The sequence below is a fragment of the Rattus rattus genome, chromosome 1 (assembly GCF_011064425.1).
Source record: "Rattus rattus isolate New Zealand chromosome 1, Rrattus_CSIRO_v1, whole genome shotgun sequence".
In the NCBI taxonomy this organism is placed as follows: Eukaryota; Metazoa; Chordata; class Mammalia; order Rodentia; family Muridae; genus Rattus; species Rattus rattus.
In genome coordinates this window covers 117187560-117210511 of record NC_046154.1, presented here as the reverse complement: position 1 = coordinate 117210511, position 22952 = coordinate 117187560, and the positions used below count along the sequence as shown (strand labels likewise).

Genomic DNA, 22952 nt, shown 5'->3' with positions numbered 1-22952 from the left:
GGTCCCGGCTCCAAGGGAGTGGACGTGGGCGTCCGGCGCCCCCGCGGGGCTCTTTCCGGCCTTCCCGAGGCAGCGCGGCGCAGAGTCCGGCGGGCGGGCGGGCGTAGGCGACTCTCCATAGTGGGCCCTGGAGTCCAGCGAGTTTGCGCGCTGTGCTAGGGGTGTGTTCTTAACCCCTCGGAGTGGCGGGTTCCGCGCGCGCGGGTGAGCGGGCCCAGTCCTGAGGGATTTGAAATCCCATCTTGCGGTGGGTGACGTGTGTGATTCAGTCTCAGTTACCTCATCTGTCAGTTTGGAGTTAGTAAGCTAATTCCCAGACCCTCCCTGTTCGGTTCCTAATTGTTGGCTCTCACTTTCCCTCCTGGAGCTACCCCTATGGCAGAGACAGCCTCATTTGACTGTTAATATAAGTTATTTACATTTTCTGCGTGGTGTATTGGTAGATCCGGGGTCTCAAGTTTCGTAGACAGCAATCAAAAAGAAACATTTTGCATAGGGTGTTAGTGCACATTTACCTAAATGTAAACGTGAACCAAGAAGCTGGGGCGATAGTTCAAGTATTTAAGAACATTAGCTCCTCTTCCAGAATAGTCACGTTCCACTTGCACAACCACCTGTAAGCTGTAAGCGATCTGACGCCCTCTTCTGGCCACCGAGGGCATCACCAAACACGTGGCATATAGTCTGTTCCCCCACCCCCTAAATAGAGCCTTGCTAACACAGGCACACACGATTAAAAGAAAAGGTTTTTTAAAAGTAAACCAAATGTTTCAGTAGTGTCAAACATGGTGGTGCACATCTTTAATCTCAGCGCTCCAGAGGACGAAACAGGAGGATCTTGGAATTCGAGGCTAACCTGGTCTACATAGTTCCAGGCCAGCCAGGGTTACATAGTGAGATCCTGTCTGGGTAGGGCGAGATGGGGGTAGAGGCTGAGAAGCCACAGTTTCTTTTACTATCAACAATGTACTCTTAGCATTATGATTTAAAAATAAACAAAACACTTGTCACAACCCACTATGTAGATTTGACTTAATGGCCCTCTCTTTCTGAAAATCTGCTCAGCTACGTCCAACATAGACTTGAATTACAATTGTGTTTCCGACATATTGATGGGGTACTATTAAGGCTGCGGCTGTACTATGCAATGAGTAAGATGCCCTTTTCCCTGTCTCAGTTTAAAGAGTGGAAGAACGCACTGAATTAGTGCACACTACTCTTGACTTAGGATATAAAAATCCTCTGGGAGAGTGGAGAACTTACGCAGTTCATTGTTGTCATTCTCTCCCTCCAGGCCTTCACTAGCCCTCTAAACTCAATCTGTTCATCTTCTCATTCTCATCCTGACGTATTTCCACACCCTAAGACATTTGAAGCAGAGTTGAGTAAGGGCTAGCCCATGACTCGGAATTTTAAGCCTCTGGAACTGTGCTCTAGGTTACCAATGACATGCCCCAAAGCATTTGCTGAGTCCTGTTCAAAAAATCCCTACTTCATTGTCTGTTCTTACTTTAACATCATGTCTAGCTCGCCCACTTCCAAAAGCAATGGTTCTTAACCTTCCTAATGCTGCGACCCTTAAAACAGTTCCTCATGCTGTGGTGACCCCCAACCATAAAATTGTTTTTTCTTCATAAACTGTAGTTTTGCTGCTGTTATGAATCATAATGTGAATATCTGTGTTTCCCAGCAGTCTTAGGTGACCTCTCTGAATGGGATGTTCTATACTCCCGAAAGACTCACAACCCACAGGTTGTAAACCACTGCCCTAAGTAAGGTCTTTAAATAGGCTAATCCAGGATGAAATTTTCCCCCTTATTTTCGGACTTTCTAGTGCCAGCTTTGCCCTTGGACTGCACTGCCTGCCTGGATTACTTTCTCTTCAATGTGTTTTGTCGGCTCTCTGGTACCCCTTGTATTAGAATGATGCCTTGGTTAGAAGACATGTCACTAAAGGAGGAACTTCTACTTAAAATAGTGAAACGTGTCACCTAGGCCATGGGACAGCTTCCTGATTCATGTGTCCCTTTCCTCAAGTCTCTTTACAGATCTATCTTTTTAAAAGAAAAATGTTTTCCGCTGTGCACTGTTATATCTGTGTGAGGTGTTGAGTCCCCTAGAACTGGTGAGCTGCCATGTGGGTGCTGGGAATTGGACGTGGAGCCTCTGTAAGAGCAACTAGTGAGCTCGGCCATCATTCCAACCCTCTTTAAGGGTTTTCCTGGGGGCGGTGGCTTAGGTCTAGCAAACACATGGCCATGTATGGCTATTCAATCTGAAACCTCCTTTACCAGGCTGTCGGGCAGCTTTACTGACCTTTTTCTAGCCCCCCTCTCCACCCTTGCCTCTTCAAGCAGGAGAGAACCATACAGCACCTCTTGGCACCGTTTACTCATTCCCATTTTTAAATTCATCTCATCCTTGCGGACTGCCTCTGCCCCTCTGAGTTTGTCTGATCCTCTTGCCATTTGTGAGGCCCTTCACCCCACCCTCAGAACCCGACCTGTGTGAAAGTGTGTGGGACAAATCCTGGATTGAATGAGGTGTTTCCCTATGGCCTTTATGATCTCATCAGTTCTTCACTATGTTTCTATGGCACTGCCGCCTTGCCTCTCCATGTGCAGTGTGAGTGTAAGCATGAAGTCACCAGTGCTACATGTTGGAAGGTGGAATTCTGAGTTGCCTTGGAGTACCTGTGGCCCTGGGCAAGCTATCCAGTTTTCTCAGCAATGTGAAGGTTACATGAGTTAATGAAGCTGGAGAGATGCTCAGCTGTTAAGAGCGCTGGCCGCTCTTCCAGAAGACCCAAATTTGGTTCTTAGCATCTACACCCTACACCGGGTGACTCACTTCCTGTTACTCTAGCTCCAGGGGATCTGATACCTTCTCTTGCCTAAGGATACCTACACACACGATGTACGCACCGCAGAGATACCTACGTGTACATATTTAAAACAGAATAAAGGCGTTAACACATGCAAAGTGCCTAGAAGAGTGTGTGACCCAAGTTAAGTACCAGGTCTTACTATTAAATTTGAAATCCACAGGTTTTGCTGTGTACTCATTGGAGTCTGCGTTCAGATAGTCAGTAGCTCTAAGAGCAGTAATAAGACACCATTTTAACCACTGTAGGAGTGCTATTAACTTGTTTCCCTTAGGAGCCCTAGCAACTCTGATGTAGGGATCACGTTCCCATTACATATAAGAAAACAGGACTGACTAACACATCATAACTAACAGCATGAAAAAGCAGGGCAAGATAGCGCACACTGTAATACATCACTCAGAAGACTGAGGCAAGAGCACTGCCTTTCTGGAGCCAGTCAGGGCTATATAGTGAATTTGAAGGCAGCCAGGGCTATATAATGAGGCCCTTTTCAAAAGATAGATGATTTAAAACAATAAATGGCAGGCAAGGACTTAAATTGATGTTTTACAGACTGTTGATTGCTACTATAACTCTGACTAGTTTTGTGTCATTAAACAGATAGTTTCTTCTCTCTCCCTCCTTCCCTTCCTCTCCCTCTCTTTTTCACCTTTGAGACGGGTCTCACTATGTAGCCCTGACTGACCAAAACTAACTGTGTAGACCAGCCTCAAATTTACAGATATTTGCTTGCCTGAGCCTCAGGAGTGCTGGGATTAAAGGTGTGGCCCACTGTGCCCCTTCCCTGGCCCGTGATTTCTTGGGTTTCAGGAACTGAGCTGGCTGTTCTCAGAATCACCTTGGCAGGGAAATGAGTGGGCTGAAATTAAAGTAAGGTTAGAACATATTGTAGGAGTTACATATGAAAAATCCAAACTATGTTTCCAGGGGGAAGAGAGAGACTGCATACTCACTGTGCTAATATTATCTATGTGGAATCTTTTATGAGCCAGAATCAACCTTTGAAATAAACATTGTTGTCCTTTGTTATAGATGTGTAAACTAAGGCCAAGGGTGGTCAGGTGATAGCCTTAAGTTCATTCAGACTTTAAACCCATTTTAGCTAATTTCAAAGCCTATTGGCTGCTATTATGCAATGCTGCTATCGTGTTTTGAAAGACCACACGGAACTTCTCATCCCTAAATCTGACCTTTATTTTTTATAGACAGAGTCTCAGTGTGGAACCTGTGCTGTTCTCAGACTCTCGATTATCCTGCCTAGACCTATCTGGTCAAGGGATAGAGCCTGTGTCCGCGTGCTCTGCTCTCTTCCTAGGATTTGGTTTTGGTTGTAGGTTCTCATATAGCTCACGCTCTCCTTGAACTTGAATCCCAATGAGGGGACTAAAGTACTGACTTTGGCTCTCCTAAGATTTTTGAATAAATGCGTGTTCATGGTGCTAGATGGCCTAGGCCATCTGTGTCCATCAGTGTGCTACTAGACATAAGGTACTAATGTACCTCATGTAATGTACAGGGACTGATGGCCTGAGCATTTCACAAGAGACCAATCTCATTCAGCCTGTTTTATACAATGATTTCAGGAAAATATTTTTTAGTCGTGCCTTTTAGAGTCTTATGGACTCCATAAGTGACATTCATTTCTTACCAGATGTCTATTTTTTGTTTCCTAGGCACTTTTAAATTCAATACAGATGCTGCTGAGTTCATTCCTCAGGAGAGAAAAAATTCTGGTCTAAATTGTGGGACCCAAAGAAGACTAGATTCTAATAGGATTGGCAGAAGAAATTATAGTTCCTCACCTCCCTGCCACCTTCCTAGACACATCCCTTACGATGATGTCTCTGCTGTTCACCAGCACGGTTATGCCTCCGGAAGCAAGCCTAAGAGTCCACAGGGTTTTTTCCAGTCATCTAATAAATCACTCAAGAACCATGGGCTTCAGAATCAGCCATGGCAGAAATTAAGGAATGAAAAGCACCAAAACAGAATCAAGAAAGCACAAGGGCTCACTGAGCAGACGTCAGATACATCCAGTTTAGAAAGCGTAGCCAGATCCGAGAGTGGAACAAACCCTAGAGAACACAGCCCTTCTGAGAGCGAGAAGGAGGTAGTTATTGCAGATCCCAGGGGAGCGAAACCCAAAAAAGCCACGCAGCTTACATACAACTATGGCCGAGGGCCAAAGGCCAAAGGGAGACTCAGAAGCGAGTGGGGTAACAGAATGAGCCCAAAGTCTGAGGATGAAAATACCAGACCTGTGGCCATTTCCCACTCTGACTCTTCAGAAGCCTCCTGTAGAAAACCTGTAGTGGATCCATGTGTGTGCAGACGGAGTGAGCAGAGGAGATATCCCCAGAAAAGGCCTCCCTGGGAAGTAGAGGGGGCCAGACCACGACCAGGCAGGAACCCACCGAAACAGGAGAGTCAGCGGCATATAAATGCAGGGCCCAAAAACAACATGCCCCCCCTTCCAAAGGATAATCTCAGAGAGAGGCCAACGAAGTCAGCCTGCGACACTGGGAATTTGGCAGTTGTCACCAAGTCTTCCAGAAGAGTTGACCAAGAGAAAAATGCTGGAAGGAGACAGGATCCTCAAGTGCTGTCTCCTTTTCCCAGAGGCAAGCAGAACCATATGCTGAAGAATGTGGAAACACATACAGGTAAGCATGCCTGGAGAGTGGGGAGATGTAGCTTGGTGCTAATTTTTAATCAGTACACTCACATAATTGAGAAACCAGAAAATAATCTCTACCTTAATTCCGAGTCTGCTTGGATTCGGAAACGACCCATTGCTGTCCTCGATCTCTGCCTTTTCTTGTTTGCTTGGGACAGGGTTATAAGCTCTCCCTCACTGAGCTATATCCCCATATCTTTTTTTTTGTTAATTTGAGACGTAGTCTTTATAAGGTAACCCAGGATGACCTTGAACTTATTCTGTACTCTAGCAGGGCTTGAACTTGGGGTTCTCCTGCCTCAGCATCCTGAGCAGCTGCTATGACAAGCCTGTGCCATCAGGCCTGCGTTATTTTAGTTTCCTTCCTTAAGTTCTTGTGTGGTGCTTTAAATGTAGACAGAGACGATGCAGATATCTGCTTATATTCTTAAGTGGTGGCAGAAGCAGGACCTGGAAACATGTCGGAGCCTCTGCTGGTTGCAGCCTGTGCATCTCATCGTTTTTGCTCCGTCGCAGTGGTCCCGTCTCATGTCTTCAGTCTTTTCAGTTCTTTGCTCCATCATCAGTGAACAGCTTTTCCAAAACACATTTTGAGCTCATCCTTCCTCTGCTCTCCTCACCAGTCCCGCCCTCCGTTGCCTTACTCTGCCATTTTATCACACAGTCCTTCTGTTTTGTCTTTCCAAGCTGTTGGGTGCAGTTCCCTCTGTCTGGATCACTGTAACCTTTCTGCTGCTGTTTGGGGTTTTTTTGTTTTGTTTTTTTTTTTGTTTTTGTTTTTGTCTTTGGTTGGTCATTTGGTTTTAACTTTTTTGGCTTTTTGTTTGTTTGGGGTTTTTTTGTGGTTGTTTTTGGTTTTGGGGTTTGTTTTTCAAGACAGGATTTTTCTGTGTACCCCTGGCTGCTTTGGAACTCCCTCTGTAGATCAGGTTGGCCTCTAACTCAGAGATCCGCCAGCCTCTGTCTCCTGAGTGCAGAGACTCTTTAACCCTCCATGGGTTAAAGGTATGTACCACAACTGTGTGCTTATTTTCAATTTTTTTATGTGCATATATGTGCACTATGTGTGTGTCTGGTGCCCATGGAGACCAGAAGAAAGAGTCAGACCCCTAAAACTGAAGTTGTAGCTGATTGTAAGCCACCAGTGCTGGGAATCAAACCCACATCCTCTGGAAGAAGCAGACAGTGAGTGTTCTTAAGCATTGAGCATCTCTGTAGCCCCTTGGTTTTGTTTTTGTGACAAGAGTTTCATTGTATAGCCCTTGCTAGCCTGACACTTGCTTTGTAGACAAGGCTATCCTTGAACTCGCAGTAATCTGCCTACCTTGTGAGGGCTGGGATTAAAGGCATTCATCCCCAGTACCAGTTAAAGATTTATTTTTGTATGAGTATACACTAGAGTGTTTGTGTGGCCTAGAAGTCCTCTGAGCCCAGAAGAAGGGTGTCAGATTCCCCGAACTGAAGTTACAGGGGGTCATGAGCTCCACAGGGCTGCTAGGAACAGAACTTAGGTCCTCAGCAAGATGAGTACACCACTGAGCCATCTCTCTAAAGTCCTTTGAGACAGGTTCTCACCATGCATTCCTGGCTGCGGTGGAAGTCCCTGCTTAGACCAAGCTGGCCTAGAACTCTCAGAGCTCTGCCTCCCAAGCACCAGGATTAAAGGCTTGTGTTCCAAGTCCACCAGTAAGTTACTGCTGTTTGAAAGGCTGATTTATTTACATATCCAGTCCTTTTCTTGCTATGGTATTTAGCTCTTCCAGCCCTTAACAAGTATGTCTTTTTATATCATATATAAATTTGATAAATTTAAAACAAAAAATTGTTTCCAAATTTATCACCTGAATCTATAGTTTACATGGCCATGCCACTAGTCTTAGACTTTTGAGTCTCCCTGTGTACCCTGGCCTCTGGGTGCTGGTACTGAAGATACGCACCACCACCACACTGGCTTTTGTTGTTGCTCCTTTGGTGTGGATTGTTTTATTCTTTGAGGTGTGAGTCCCTTTTATAGCCCTAGCTAGTGTGGAACTTGTTATCTAGACCAGGCTAACCTTGAACTAACAAACCTTCCTTTCTCTGCCTCTGGGGGCTGGATCAGAGGTATGGGCATTCTCCTTGGCCTACATACCATATCTTTCTCTTTCCCCCTTCAGTGCTCTTGCCACACAACACTTGAAACATAGTTGTTAGTCAGCTCTGACTATTCCACTGAAACCTTTCTTGTAAGTACATTCTGTCCTTTGGATTAGATTTTATCTTCTGAAGAACTACATGTTCTCTCTTCGCAGTTACCATCCTGCCCCTTCTTTGTAAAGAAGCTTTTTACACTATCTGAGGACATTCCTCATTTTGCCCGAAGTGTGTATTTATCAAGCTAAAGAGCATACCTATGTAAGGCAGCCAGCATACCTTTAGTCCTAGCACAAGGAAAGAAGACTGAGTTTGAGGAAAACCTGTGGTACTTCTCAAGACCCTCTGGGTGTGTTGGGGGTTGGGTGGATAACTTCAGGCATAAGCTCTTCCTCATGAATTTTACCTTATTGGTCTCTTTTTGGTTAATGTGAGACTTTGGCCTAAACCATGAAGCTGCCCATGACCTGTATTTTCACTAACCTACCCCTGCTCCCATAGTGTTTCCCTGTGTAGCCCAGGCTGGCCTAGAACCCAGAGCTTCGTCTGCCTCTGCCTCGGTAGTGCTGGGATTAAAAGTGTGTATTTCAATTGCTTCTAGATTACTACCTTGAGGCCTGCCCCACCTTCCTTTACCATGGACTAAGCACTAAGCTAAAATAAACCATTTCCTTCCCAGGTTGTTTTTGGTGATGGTGTTTTATCTCAGCAATAAAAAGCAAACTAGGACAGTTTGTTTCTGGTTTTATTTTTTAAGCTCAATGAGAGTTTTATTGAAGTTTAAAAGAAAAACCCCAGGAGAGCAAGCTGTAAATCTTAGCAGCTGCCTGTAGGGTAGAATGGTGTAGGGAGCACACCATTTGAGTGAAGCCAGTGTGGAGGTTAGCCATATGTCAGCAGCACCTCAGAGCAGGGAGAAAGCAAAGCCCAGCATGTTAGGGAACGCAGGCTTACTACAGACGTTTTTATGTAAAGACCTCACAGCCCACTGGTTCTGTGTGTGTAGGATCTGAGGCTTGGGGGGCGGGGAAGAATTGGGAGCTGGAGACTGAAATAAAAGGTTTATTGGTGTATATGAAAAGAACAGTCAGTTAGCATGTCAGTTAGGTCCCTGTGTTCTCCCAGTTATTTCAGTGGCTGTGTCCTTTGACTGGCACTCTCTTCAGTCAGAATCATACAGTAGACACAGTCATAGCTGAGAAATGTTGCAGAAGCCCTAGTGGGAAAAGACCTGCGTGAACTGAAAAAGAGCCAGGGGTCAGACAACTTGCTCCTCTCTTGGGCAGAATCTTGGCAATGAAACCTGATAGTTTACCAACTCAGAGCAGCTCTAGAATCCCACAGCTACCATGTTTTGAACATTAGACATGCTTTGATAAAACTAAAGAGAAAGTTACTATTGCCAGTGAGATATTTTTAATTTCTCTAGGACCTCTTTGGAGTCATTTGTTATGTCTTATTATTGTGGGTGCTCACTATGTCCAAGTAACCACTCTTAATAAAAATCATTGCTCCCAAAAAAAGACTATAATATAATATAATGCATGGTTTATCAGATAAGTTTTGTTTCCTTTTTATAAAACAGGGTGACTATGTGACCTGGGTGAGCCTTGGAGTCTTAATCCTCCCGTCTTAGCATCCTGAATGTTGGGATTGCAGGAATGTACCTTGATGCCTGACCCTATCAGATAACTATAAATTGTTGAGGAAAAAATACAGAAGAATAGATTATTTCCAGGGAGTGAATTATAATTTTTGTAAGTGTGGCTGAGTAACGAATGCTTCATGAGGAAGTCACATTTTGAGTAAATACTGGTGTGAGTAAGGGGCTGAGCCATGCAGGTATCTAGTGGACGATGGAGCATACAGGCCCCCGGCAGGAACCTACCTGACTGAGATATAGGCAGGAAGTCAGTAGCATACAGGCCCCCGGCAGGAACCTACCTGACTGAGATATAGGCAGGAAGTCAGTAAGGACTTGAATATAGGACGAGCTGCTGTGAGGATTTGGGCTTTTATAGTCATGAGATAAGAACTTTTGACTAGAGGCTAAGGATGTGACTTAGCATTTAAGAGCACTGGCTGCTGTCTTAGAGGACCCAGGTTCAGTTCTATCTAGCACCCACGTGGCAGCTCACCACCGTCTGTAACTCCGGTTACAGGGTATCTGACACTTTCTTCTAGCCTCTAAGGACATATGTAAGCAAAGCACTCATACCCTTTTTGTTTTTGTTGTCTTTTGTTTTGTTTAATTGGTAACTAACAAGAAGTATACATCTAATTTTCTGTACCTACTCATCCCTGTCCCCTAGTGGGAATTGAACCTAAGGCCTCGTGGTACCACACAGGCACTCTCCTGCTGAGTCACATTCCTGCCTCCCTTTCTATTTTAAGACAGTATCTCACTAAGTTGCCTAGGCTGGCCTTGCCGTTGCTCTGTGTCAAGCGGGTCACAAACTTGTGGCCCTCCAATGAGAGGGCCAAGAAGCTAGGATTGCTTGCATACAGCCACCAGGCCGCTACTTAATTTGCAGTTTGCTGTTCTTACCTCTGTGGTCAAAAGCAGGAGAACTACTAGCAAAGACGTACCTTAATAATCCAGGTAAACAGAAAGCAGCTTAGACCAGAATAAGAAGAGCAGGAATTAGATTCTAAACATATTCTGCAAGCTGCTGACATAATGTGTGAGAGCAAGCTGTTGTAAAGGACCTACCAGTAACTTGTGGGGTTCCACGGTTTGTAGCCATCCATCAACACAAATACAGATGTGTATCTTAGTAGCCCAACTTCCCTGCAGCTGGATTGTAAAACAGTTGTCATAAGGTGTGCAGGTGTGGTGGTGCACATCTGCAGTTGGAGCCTTCTGGAGATTGCCATGTAAGGTGTGCCAGAAAAGGTGTAAGAATATATATAAAATGACAATCTGCAGGTAAAATCAACAGATGATCAACAGCTTATTCAGTGCTTACTATAATGTATTATTTTATCTGGGATATTTTGAAACATTATTATAGCCAGGCTGGTCTTGAGATTGTGAGCTCAAGTGAGTCTCCTGAACCCTGGGCGTACAGGCCTGCGCTCCAGCTCTGAGTAATCTGGGTGGTTGAGGGAATGTTTCCTCCGATGTGGGAATCCCTACCTGAATGGCTCTTTTCTCCGTCCTCTGTCAGCCAGTGTCCCGTTACATCTGTGAGAATGAATATCCTCTCCGATGGCTTACTTCCTCACTGAAGTGAGGGGTGGTCGTCTGCGGTTCAGTTTCCTGTTCTTCTCTAACAGGTTCCCTGATTGAGCAGCTAACTACAGAAAAGTACGAGTGTATGGTGTGCTGCGAGTTGGTTCAGGTCACAGCCCCGGTGTGGAGCTGCCAGAGCTGTTTCCATGTCTTTCATCTGAACTGCATCAAGAAATGGGCTCGCTCTCCAGCGTCCCACGCAGGTCGGTCATTTCTGGTTCCTGGGTGGTTTTTACTCACTGCTTTTCATAAGTTTGGGTTGAAAATACTAAGCCTTAGCTGGGCACAGTGGCACACACCTCTAATCCCAGCACTGTGGAGCAGAGGCAGTTGAATCTCTGAGATGGGGACAGCCTGGTCTATAGAGTGAGTTGTAGGACAGCCAGGGCTATCTAGAGAAATTCTGTCTCCAAAAAAAAAAGAACCTCTAAAGCATTTTTCTATAGGTACACTGTTACCTTAGTCTTTCTTTTTTTAGATTTGTTTATTCTATGTATGTGAGTACAGTGTTGCTTTCTTCAGAGAGGGCATCGGATCCCATTGCAGATGGTTGTGAGCCACCATGTGGTTTCTGGGATTTGAACTCAGGGCCTTGGGAAGAGCAGTCAGTGCTCTTAACCACTGAGCCATCTCTCCAGCCCATGTTACCTTATTCTTACGTTTTATGACTGGACTTGTAGATCTTAAATCAGCCAAACATGGTAGTATGAGAATATGTCGGTATAATAATGAAATCAGTAGTTTTTATTGAGAAGGGCAGGCTTCATGGAAATGGCAACTATAAAAACATTTGTGGGACTGGTAAAATGTCTCGTAGGAGAAAGGGTGCTTTCTGCCAAGCTTCAGTTTCAGGCCCAGGGACCACGTGGAAGAAGGAGCGAGACAGCTCCTGAAAGTTGTCCTCTGTTCCCACGTGTGTCATGGCTCTTGAGCACACACAGAAGAATAAGCATTTACTTCTAGGTGTTTTGGTGCACACCTATAGTCCCAGCACTGGGAGTGGAGGGCAGGTGTATCTCTCTGAGTTTGAGGCTAGCCTTGTATACATAGCAGGTTTCACAATAGCCAAAGCTACATAATAAGACCCTGCCTAAAAAAAAATCAGATGTGTATATAGTGTAGATAGACATTTATATCGATTGTTTATTTTGTCCTCTGGCTATTTCTGCATTGTACAAATCTCTGTAGTATTATAGGCCCTTCTTTAAGTATACTAGGTTTATGGGTGATTCAGATGTTGCTGACAATATGCTCCCTGTGCTGGGGTTTTCCTATATACCCAAGTAGTATGTCTCTTTGCAAGTCAATTTCCAGATACTGATATTACATGGATACCTACTTGATTTACCATACTAGTACATCTTTGTAACAAGAATATAGTTATAGTACTTAACGATGCATTCAGCACTGTGATTTTCTTTATTAAGAGAACTTTATTCAGAAGTAAAGCAATAGGACAGAATACACTTGCAGGGGTGCAGCTCGGGCTGAGAATTACTTAAGCCCATGGATCTTTCTTAAATTTCTTAAATGTTTGATAATATTCAGTATTTGTATTCTAACTACTTCAAGGCTGTCAATTCCTATAAATTTACTTTTTTTTTTTTTTTTTTTTTTTTTTTTTTTTTGAGACAGGTTTTGCTAAACCAGGCTGGCCTCACCTCAAATTGACAGAGATCCTGCCTCTTGTCTTCTTAGCGCTGGAATTAAGGTTGTGCGCCAGTATACTTGGCCAGAGTTTAGACTGATTTTAAATTTTTTCAGGAGGGTGCAAAGATTAAGCCTAGGGCCTTGTGTAGACAAAGCACATTCCTTACCAATGAGCTATATCCCCAATCCAGTTTACACTGTGTAAGAAATTGTACTTATATTCTCTCTCTCTCTCTCTCTCTCTCTCTCTCTCTCTCTCTCTCTCTCTCCTCCCTCCCCCCCTCTCTCCCTCTCTCCCTCCCTCCTCTCTCTCTCTCTCAGATGGCCAGAGTGGTTGGAGGTGCCCGGCTTGTCAGAATGTTTCTGCACATGTTCCCAGTACCTACACTTGTTTCTGTGGTAAGTAAGTTTGTGTCTGCAGTGTGGCATTCACCTCAGTGGTCTCCGGTCTGGTTTGAGAGGTTATTGAGAAGACTTGAGAGTTATAAGAGGATATTCTGTTGTCCTGTGTATTGTGTCCCGTGGGTTCGTAGGCCTGGGTGCTGCAACAGCTTTGACATTCTAGATTTAAGCAGCACGAGTAAAACTGTGCTTAATAAGAAATGAACTGTGTAGCTTCATAATGGAGAGCTTTTCTAGGAATTGGTAACACAAACTATCCTTGTGTTCCCTCTCTGTGCAATAGTTTTTCCTGGTTTTGTTTTCAGACAGGGTCTCACTATGTTAGCCCTGGCTGGCCTGGAACTTACTATGTAAACCAGGCTGGACTTGAACTCAGAGGTCTGCCTGCTGGGATTAAAGATATGCCACCCTGTCTAGCCACTTTTCCTGATCTTTAATAGCATCAGTTTTCTTTGGTCCAGATGAATTCCTACTGCTAGCTGTATGTCTTTTTTCTCCTTATAGTGATTAATCTAGTTGATTTAATTCCTGACGGTTTGTTTCTCCCTTTGAACCATTAGGTTTTTGCATCTGCCTTTGTTGTCTCACTGAAACTGTATTCAAAACTCATCAGTCACAGTGCCATATAGACTTATGTAATTAACTTTTTGGCAGATGACTCCCTTGACACTTTTGACCATTGTTTTCATAAAGAAGAAAAATTAGCCTGTTCTGTTTCTTTTTGTATACTGTCTTTATTGTCCTAACCAGCTTGCTTATAGTCCTCTTTTTTTTTCCCCCTCACAATGGCTGGTTGCTACTCAGTAACTTAATTCCTTCACTAGCAAACATGTTCTGCATCCCCACCCTTTTTGTGGTGCTGGGCTCAAACCCAGGGCCTCCCAAAAGCTAGGCAAGCACTCTATCACTCCCCCTTCATTATGTCTTCATTTAACTCTCTCACTTCAAGTGCTGTTTTTCCCCAAAGGAAGCTCCTTTTGTTAGTCCTTCTCACTTTAGCTTCTCTTTATGTGAAATCTGCTGTTTCTATATGTTTTGTTACCAAAATCTGAGTTCAGAATATTAAATCGATATTAGTAAAGGGCATGAATATTCTTGATTGAGTATCATACTAGGAAGATAATGTAAATTAGATATGATGTCACTGGCAAGTCAGGCAGACAAAATTATAGCAAACCTCAATTATATTAAGGGATATATATTTATTTCGGCTTTTCTGAGATAGCATTTCACTCTGAGACCCAAGCTTAGAGAGGTATCCATGAAGGTTTATATAGACATTGACAATGAAAGTGCAGAGAGGTATCCATGAAGATTTATATAGACATTGACAATGAAAGTGCAGAGAGGTGTCCATGAAGGTTTATATAGACATTGACAATGAAAGTGCAGAGAGGTGTCCATGAAGGTTTATATAGACATTGACAATGAAAGTGCAGAGAGGTGTCCATGAAGATTTATATAGACATTGACAGTGAAAGTGCAGAGAGGTGTCCATGAATATTTATATAGACATTGACAATGAAAGTGCAGAGAGGTGTCCATGAAGATTTATATAGACTTTGACAATGAAAGTGCAGAGAGATGTCCATGAAGATTTATATAGACATTGACAGTGAAAGTGCAGAGAGGTGTCCATGAAGATTTATATAGACATTGACAGTGAAAGTGCAGAGAGGTGTCCATGAAGGTTTATATAGACATTGACAGTGAAAGTGCAGAGAGGTGTCCATGAAGACTTATATAGACATTGACAGTGAAAGTGCAGAGAGGTGTCCATGAAGATTTATATAGACATTGACAGTGAAAGTGCAGAGAGGTGTCCATGAAGGTTTATATAGACATTGACAGTGAAAGTGCAGAGAGGTGTCCATGAAGATTTATATAGACATTGACAGTGAAAGTGCAGAGAGGTGTCCATGAAGGTTTATATAGACATTGACAGTGAAAGTGCAGAGAGGTGTCCATGAAGATTTATATAGACATTGACAGTGAAAGTGCAGAGAGGTGTCCATGAAGGTTTATATAGACATTGACAGTGAAAGTGCAGAGAGGTGTCCATGAAGACTTATATAGACATTGACAGTGAAAGTGCAGAGAGGTGTCCATGAAGATTTATATAGACATTGACAGTGAAAGTGCAGAGAGGTGTCCATGAAGGTTTATATAGACATTGACAGTGAAAGTGCAGAGAGGTGTCCATGAAGATTTATATAGACATTGACAGTGAAAGTGCAGAGAGGTGTCCATGAAGACTTATATAGACATTGACAGTGAAAGTGCAGCCCTTTCATGCCTACTGGGAAGCTTCAGAGCCAGGCTCCTCTGTGGGGTTTCTCTCTGTCCATCCCACAGCCTCTTCCTGGTTCAATCCCTTTCTTTTTCCAGCCCGTGAGCTCCCCGCAGTGCTGGAGCAGACCCCAGGGCATGGACCGTTAGGACACGCCCTGCCACTGAGCTGTGCCCTGGCACTCTTCCTTTCTTTCCTTCTGGTCATCATCACAGACACTTGTCAGTTTAAGAAGATTTATCAATGGCTTATCTAGTCAGTATCTCAAAAAATAGATTATGTTCAGTAGTCCAAAATGTCATTTTCACAGGTAAAAGTTGCTTACCTTTTTCACCGTGCTCAGTAGATCGTAGGCTAAGTGGCGTTACAGCCAGCTTTGCTTCAGAGTGTACAACAGACAGCAGGTGCCGTCCTGCTGAGAGCAGTGCACAGGCTTCAGCTTCACGTCGCCTAGCCGTTTCATAGACGTTGAGAGTGTGGTTGGAATTTATAGCATTGACTCTCCCATTTGATTTGTCATAGGCAAAGTAAAGAACCCTGAATGGAGCAGAAATGAAATTCCGCACAGTTGTGGTGAAGTTTGTAGAAAGAAACAGCCTGGCCAGGACTGCCCACATTCCTGTAATCTGTAAGTTGGGAAAGCAGACATCTGGGGACTCCCTAGGAGGGCTTTGCTAGTGGCTTTGAGTGTGCATACTGTTGTCGTGTAACAGGAAGGGGACAGACACCCTACTAAGTAGTGAGATCCTCTCCACAGCCCAGTGCTGTCTGTAGGTATGATGGTTTCCACTTCACAGATGAGGCTCAGAAAGAATGCGAGGATGTGATAAAGTTGGGTATCAAAGCCAACAATCCTGCTGTTTTACACTGCTGGTTTTAAGAAAAAAAGTTAAAGGCATTTTTGTAGGACATCCAGGGAAAGGTGTTCATTTGTGCAGCAGCCTGTACGATAGGACTTGGAGGTGTGAAGAATATTTGTTCCTCTTTCTCACAAATTCGGTATTTGCCGTCATTTAGAATGTCCCTCCTCAGGATACAAACTGCAGGCAGACACATGTAAGCTGGGACTTGAACCCAGGTCTCCTGGAAGAGCAGCAAATGCTCTTAATTACCAACCCATCTCCAGCCTGTGGGGGGAGGATAAGAGAAGGCTGTGTGTGTGTGTGTGTGTGTGTGTGTTGAACATCATCAGAAATACATGATACCGAGTGTGGAGCAGTCGTTTACAGACCCATCCTCCTGTGGCAGCCAGAGGAGCATGCATGCAGTCATACTGTGCCTCCACCTTTACATGGGCTCTAGAAGTGAAAGGCAGCGGGTGAGCAGACTCGGAGTGGGCACCTTGCTACGCCCTGTCTTATTTGTTCTGTGTTTTGAGATGGGGTTTCATGCTATAGCCCTAGCTGCTGTCAGCCACTCTGTTATCCTCAGACCTCAGCTTCCTCGGTGCTGGTTGTGAGCTGCTGTTCTCAGCAGAAATCACCCCTCCACAATTTGTAATATCCCAGAAATAGGGTTAAGTGAGATGACTTATGGGTAAGGTGCTTGCTGCCAACACTGGGATCTACATGGTGAATGAAGAGAACTGACTCTCCCAAACACACACACACACACACACAATAATGTAATTTTTTCTTAACTTCCAAAAATATTTTTGTTCAGTAGAATTTCTTAACCAGTCTATAATTGACAGTTTTCCATGAAGGCAATATTTACCTGAAATACTAAAATTTAATTTTTTTCTTGTTCTAGCTTCTATACAGCATTCTGTCAGATGTCTAGTTCTAGTAGAGACATCACTAAGCTCAGTTTTCCCACAGCCTCTTGCCCCTGTGTTGGAATTATACACCACTCATCTGCCCCCGTGGCTTACTGGCATACTGTCCCTGCGCTTGCCCTCTTTGCACTGTAACCGCGTTCAGCCCAGGGCCTGGTTGTCTGTACTTCTCATGGTCTTGGTAGATGTGAGCACTGTGGCTCCATCCCTTCCTGTGAACCTCCTTCCTCCCCCCCTCCCTCCTCCTCCCCTCCCTCCTCCTCTTCTTCCCCCTTTCCTCCTCCTCCCCCTTTTCTTCCTCCTCCTCCTCCTCTCCTTCCTCCTCCTCCTCCTTCCTCCTCCTCCTCCTTCCCTCCTCCTCCCTCCCTCCTCCCTTCCTCCCCCCTCCTCCCTCCCTTCCTTCCTCCCTCCCCTCCTCCCTCCCTCCCTTCCCTTCCTCCCTTCCTACCTCCCTCCCTCCCTCCCTCCTCCCTTCCTCCCTCCCTCCCTCCCTTCCTCCCTTCCGCCCTTCCTCCCTCCCTTCCTCCCTTCCTCCCTCCTCCCTCCCTCCCTTCCTCCCTTCCTCCCTCCCTCCCTCCCTCCCTACCTCCCTTCCTCCCTCCTCCCTCCCTCCCTCCTACTTCCCTCCTTCCCTCCCTCCCTCCCTCCCTCCCTCCCTCCCTCCTCCCTTCCTCCCTCCCTTCCTCCCTCCCTCCCTTCCTTCCCTTCCTCCCTCCCTTCCCTCCTCCTCCCTTCCTCCCTTCCTCTCTCCCTTCCTCCCTCCCCTCCCTCCCTCCCTCCTCCCTCCCTCCTTCTGAGACTCCCTACCCAGGGTCTTCCACAAGTCAGTAAGTGCTGTCCTACTAAGAGGTACACACATACCAAGTTGGACGGAGGCCATATATTTTCATGAGTCATCTTTGTCAAATTCAAACAAAACCAATATTTTGAGTAGGGTTTTACTTTTCTTTTTTCTAAAATGATTATTCTATTCTGAGATAATACTGTCAACTTTTTCTGCATAAAAATATTCTTGATTTTTTTTTTAATCTGTCTTCCTATGTGACGAGCTGGCCTAAGACTCATTATGTAGCCCAGTCTGACCTCAAATGTGCAAGGACCCACCTGCCTCTACCTCCTTGGCACTGGCATTCTATGCTGTCTCCTCTTTTTAGAGATAAAGTTGTTCTTAAAGACAGTCCTCCAATGGAGACTTATTTGTTACCTGTCTTAATTTGCTTTTGTTGCTGTGATTAAAAAACTGACCATGTTTAATTAACTGGGATAATAAACTAAAAGGGTTTATTATATCTTCTGGATCAGAACCTATCATCAAAGGAAGGCAGGGAAAGAGTGGAAGCAGGAACCTGGAGGCAGAAATTGAAGCAGAGGCCAGGAGAAACTCTGCATACAAACTTTCTTCGTGCACTAATATTCAGGCAGCTTTCTTATACATCCAGGACCACCTGCTGGGTAATACCACCCACAGTGGGTTAGGGCCTTTCCCATCATTACCACTTAAGGTGGTGTCCCCAGACATGCCCACAGGACAGTCTGATGAAAACAGTTCTCCGATTGAGGTTTCCTCTTCCCTGTTGTGTCCAGTTTACAACAGAGTTTGGCTCTCCCGTTGCTATATTTATTCACAGTAGAACACAGCTGAGCTAGCTTTGGCTTAGCTTTAGTACATGGAAGTGCTTTATTCATTGCAGCTTTCTTTCCTTCTTTTCCTCAGTCTCTGCCATCCTGGACCCTGCCCACCCTGCCCTGCTTTTACAACTAAAACATGTGAATGTGGACGGACCAGGTAAAATTAGAATTGGACTGTAGAAGTCATTTTTCATATGTGTGACTTCCTTGTAAGTGTCTAACATAAAGGATTAGTAAGCAGATAGTAGGTATAAATACTGTCATCCCCTGCTACGACTGGGGCCTTGGCTCCAGGATCTCTGGAGATGAAAAGATAAGCCAGCAAAATCAGGAACAAGCAAGAATCAGAGGCCTGTCTCCTGTCCTGTTAAGAATTATGGCTGTATGCAGTATGAACATGTATGATCCCAGGAAAATACTGTGGTGCCTCTGGTCTGAGTGTAACAGATCTGGGCACACATTGACTCCTTTCTTTCCTGGTTGTTAGAGGACAGGCAGCTCCAGGCAGCGTGACAGAAGAACCAGATTTGATCATCCTTCCAGGGTTCTTTCCCTCCCGCATGCTGCTCAGTGGACTAGGACAAATTTTCAGAGCTAGCTTTTGTTTACCACTGATTAGAAAACGGCAAAGAGAGAAAGGCAGAGTAGAAAGTAGGAACAAAGGAAGAAGAGGTAGGAGAATATTGAAATAAAAGTGGTAGGAGGATCCGGTGAGATCGCTCAGTGATTAAAAGTGCACAACTGTTGAAAAGGACCTGCATTCCACTCACAGGACCCATGTTGGGCAGCTCAAAAGAGCTGGTCACTCCAGCTCCAGGGGACATGACATCTCTGGCCTCCATGGCTACCTGCACACCTGTTTTCAAGCGTGTCTACACAGAATTAATTAAAACTTCGAAGGGGGGTTGGAGATTTAGCTCAGTGGTAGAGCGCTTGCCTAGCAAGCGCAAGGCCCTGGGTTCAGTCCCCAGCTCCGAAAAAAAGAAAAAAAATTAAAAAAAAAAAATTCGAAGGAAACATTTAGAACAAGTTAGAGAGCACAGAGTCAAGAGAAATGTCTACTGGGTGTGAGGCTTGGGCTTCACTGAGAATGACGAATTTGTGTCTGTCTTTATAGGCACACGGTTCGCTGTGGTCAGCCTGTCTCAGTCCACTGTTCTAATGTGTGTGAGAATATTTTGAACTGTGGTCAGCACCGCTGTGCTGAGCTGTGCCATGCGGGTCAGTGCCAGCCTTGCCGGATCATATTGAACCAGGGTAAGTGGTTAGCACTATGTTATATTCTATATGTTATATTACAACAAACCTGCTTCACAAAAGCCTGCACTCCAGGGAGAGCCCAAGGAACAGGGATCAAAACCAAGTCCACAATGAGACATCTATTTACACTTGCTAGGGTGTCTAAAATGAAAGACTAGAAACCAAATGTTAGCCCGGCTAGCCTGTTCATACAATGGTGACAGGTGTATAAACTGATACCGAGGTCACTTTGGACAACTGTTCAACCTCAGCATAGTCAGAAGCAAACTTGTGAAATTAAGCATGTGTATGTTATGACCCAGCCAGACCCTGCCTCAGAATAGAAGAAACGAAAAGGGGAAAAAACAGCTCAGCCAAGAACAGGCCGCTCTCAGAAGCTCCTGGCTGCCAGAGCTCGTTCACCAGTTCATTGGTTCCAAAGGACTCTGTTCCCTGTCTATTAGCTCACCAACACATACCACACCGCTTAATGAGATTTGAGCGTTAGAGGCACAGTGGATAGAGATGTGTGTATCCTTATTCGAAGACAGCACGCCCCCCCCTTTTTTTTTAACGAGTGTGAATGTTTTGCCTACATACGTGTGGGTGGGCCAGGATATGTACTGTACATGCTTTAGTGCCCAAGGAGGCCAAAGAAAACATCAGGTGCATGAAACCGGAGTTAGAAGCAGTTTCGAGCCACCACATGGGTGCTAAGGAGTTGAGCCTAGATTCTTGGTGAGAGCAGCCAGGGCTCTTAACCACTGAGCCGTCTCTCCAGCACTGGGTGCTTATTTTTAAGATGTAAAAAGCTTATGTCTCAGTCACTTGAGGTTCTCCTCTTACTGTGTTCCTGAAGTTGTTTTTGGTTCTGTTTAATATACTATTTTATGGATATGATTTTTATTAAAGGTTCTCACTATAAAACCCTCCCTGTCATGCCTAGAACTTGCTATTAAACCAGTCTGTTCTTGAACTCATTACATCTATTCTGATGTTGATTTTCTGGGACAGTAGATAACCTAAGTTGCCCTTAGAAAGAAGATACCATTTAATAAGTTAAACAGTGATTCAGTTCAGTTTTTACTCTTGGTCACCATTTATCATATGGGCAAGGTATACGTGTATAGATTAATTTGTGATAAATATCCATTGTGAAAAAATGTAAAGTGATATCAGAAAATTATGTAATTTAATGAAAATTATAAGATTTTTTTTCAATAGCAGGGACCTTTTTGGAAGCATTTTATGTGAACACTATCAAGTCTGTTTTACTTGTGTTGAAGTGATGGTGGGCATCTAGGTGTCAACCCTCTGCTACATCTACCAGCTTAGCATCAGGCACCCTGTGGCATACGGAGGAGCGTCACAGTGCATACTCTTCCACCATTGCCTTATATACCAAATCGGGTGCTTCTGACTTTGAGGTAATCTGTTTACCAGATACCTGCAGCAGCACGAAGAGATACTACAGAGGGGCAGAACTTTGCTTATTCCCATGTAAAGCTCTTAGATGGGTTGGAGAGCTGCCATATAGACATTAATTTTTGCATCATGTCTGATCCATGCCAGTGAACATTTATACGTTGTTGGGGATATTTTTAAAGTATGGGTAGGTTATTGATTTGTCTTTTAAATTGTGTCCTCAAGTGTGCTACTGTGGCAGCACCTCCCGAGATGTGTTGTGTGGAACCGATGTGGGCAAGTCTGATGGATTTGGGGACTTCAGCTGTTTAAAGATATGTGGCAAGTAAGGGTTTCCAATTTTTGCTTTTAGATTAAAGTTTTTTTAGATTAAAGCTCTACTGTGTCACAGTTATGCAATTAATTGTTGTTTTTCTTAATAGGGACTTGAAATGTGGGAGCCATACCTGTTCTCAGGTTTGCCACCCTCAGCCCTGTCAGCCTTGCCCAAGGCTCCCCCATTTGGTGCGATATTGCCCTTGCGGCCAAACACCTCTCAGCCAGTTGCTGGAACATGGAAGTAATGGTCGGAAGACGTGCATGGATCCTGTTCCTTCCTGTGGAAAAGTGTGTGGCAAACCCTTGTCCTGTGGGTCCTCAGGTAACTAGTTGACTTAAGTTTACTTTTTAAATGTTGGAGATGAAGGGATGGTTCGGTGACTAAGAGCACTGGCTGTTCTTTCAGAGGATCCAGGTTCCATCAGTCACCAACATGGTGGCTCACAGCTGTCTGTAATACACAGACATACACATGAAATAAAAATTAAAAAGATTTATTTTTTTAAAAATGTAAGTGTTTAGGAGAAATGACACTTTCACCAAGTAATATTAAATGCCACTCATAAGAGCAGAGGTTCTTATAAATGTAACACTTAGATCTGGATAGGTACTTTTTTCTTTTACTCAAACTATACTTGTGAAAATATAGATTCCCAAGTCATCTCTCCGGTTTTGTCAGCAACACTGTCAGTTCTCTTAGCAGCCTCCTCTAATACGAACACCGTGTAGACTTTTACTAATCTAACATTCCACAAGTGTTTAAATGTCGTATTTTGTAATAGGAACATGCAAAAACAGCCCTGGCTGAGATATTTAAGAACTGAAGTTCCAAGTGTGACAGTTTCAACCAGTCAAGCATTCAGAGAATGCTTCTAGCTAAGCCCCTCCCTGTAGCTGGGGAGGGTGCTCTGAACATCATTTGGGCTGGATAAAGACTTTTCTAAACCTTTCCTTCAAGTCAGGCTCTAACTATGCAGCCCTGGAAAAACTAGTACTTTGTAGTTCGGCCTGGCATTAAATTGGTGGCTGTCTTCCTAACTCAGCCTCTCCCGAACTGGGATGACAGATATGAGCTACCAGACCAGACCCAGATCATATTACTTTTACAGATGGTAACAGATTTCTTTTGCGTTGTTGATTCCGTAGTCGTCTTTCTTGTGGACCTGTTACACTGACTGAAGGAAGGCTTGGGGCCCACTGAGGTTTCACAAGTTCTCTGCTCTGCCCCTGTGCGTGTGCAGTTTGGATTTTATTACAGGCTTTATTATTACAGGATTTTATTTCTGAGGC

At 44.4% G+C, this 22952-nt stretch overlaps 1 protein-coding gene across 1 annotated transcript in view; it reads left to right on the top strand.

Annotated features, from left to right (window-relative positions):
- Nfx1 (nuclear transcription factor, X-box binding 1) overlaps nt 1-22952 on the top strand; it is a 44067-nt gene that overhangs the window by 383 nt on the left and 20732 nt on the right. The window contains exons 2-9 of the mRNA XM_032905028.1: nt 4561-5550; nt 10977-11135; nt 12904-12981; nt 15797-15902; nt 18766-18837; nt 19798-19937; nt 21570-21669; nt 21767-21984. Of these exons, the coding sequence (XP_032760919.1) occupies nt 4561-5550; nt 10977-11135; nt 12904-12981; nt 15797-15902; nt 18766-18837; nt 19798-19937; nt 21570-21669; nt 21767-21984 (1863 nt within the window). The remainder of the gene's footprint in view (nt 1-4560; nt 5551-10976; nt 11136-12903; nt 12982-15796; nt 15903-18765; nt 18838-19797; nt 19938-21569; nt 21670-21766; nt 21985-22952) is intronic.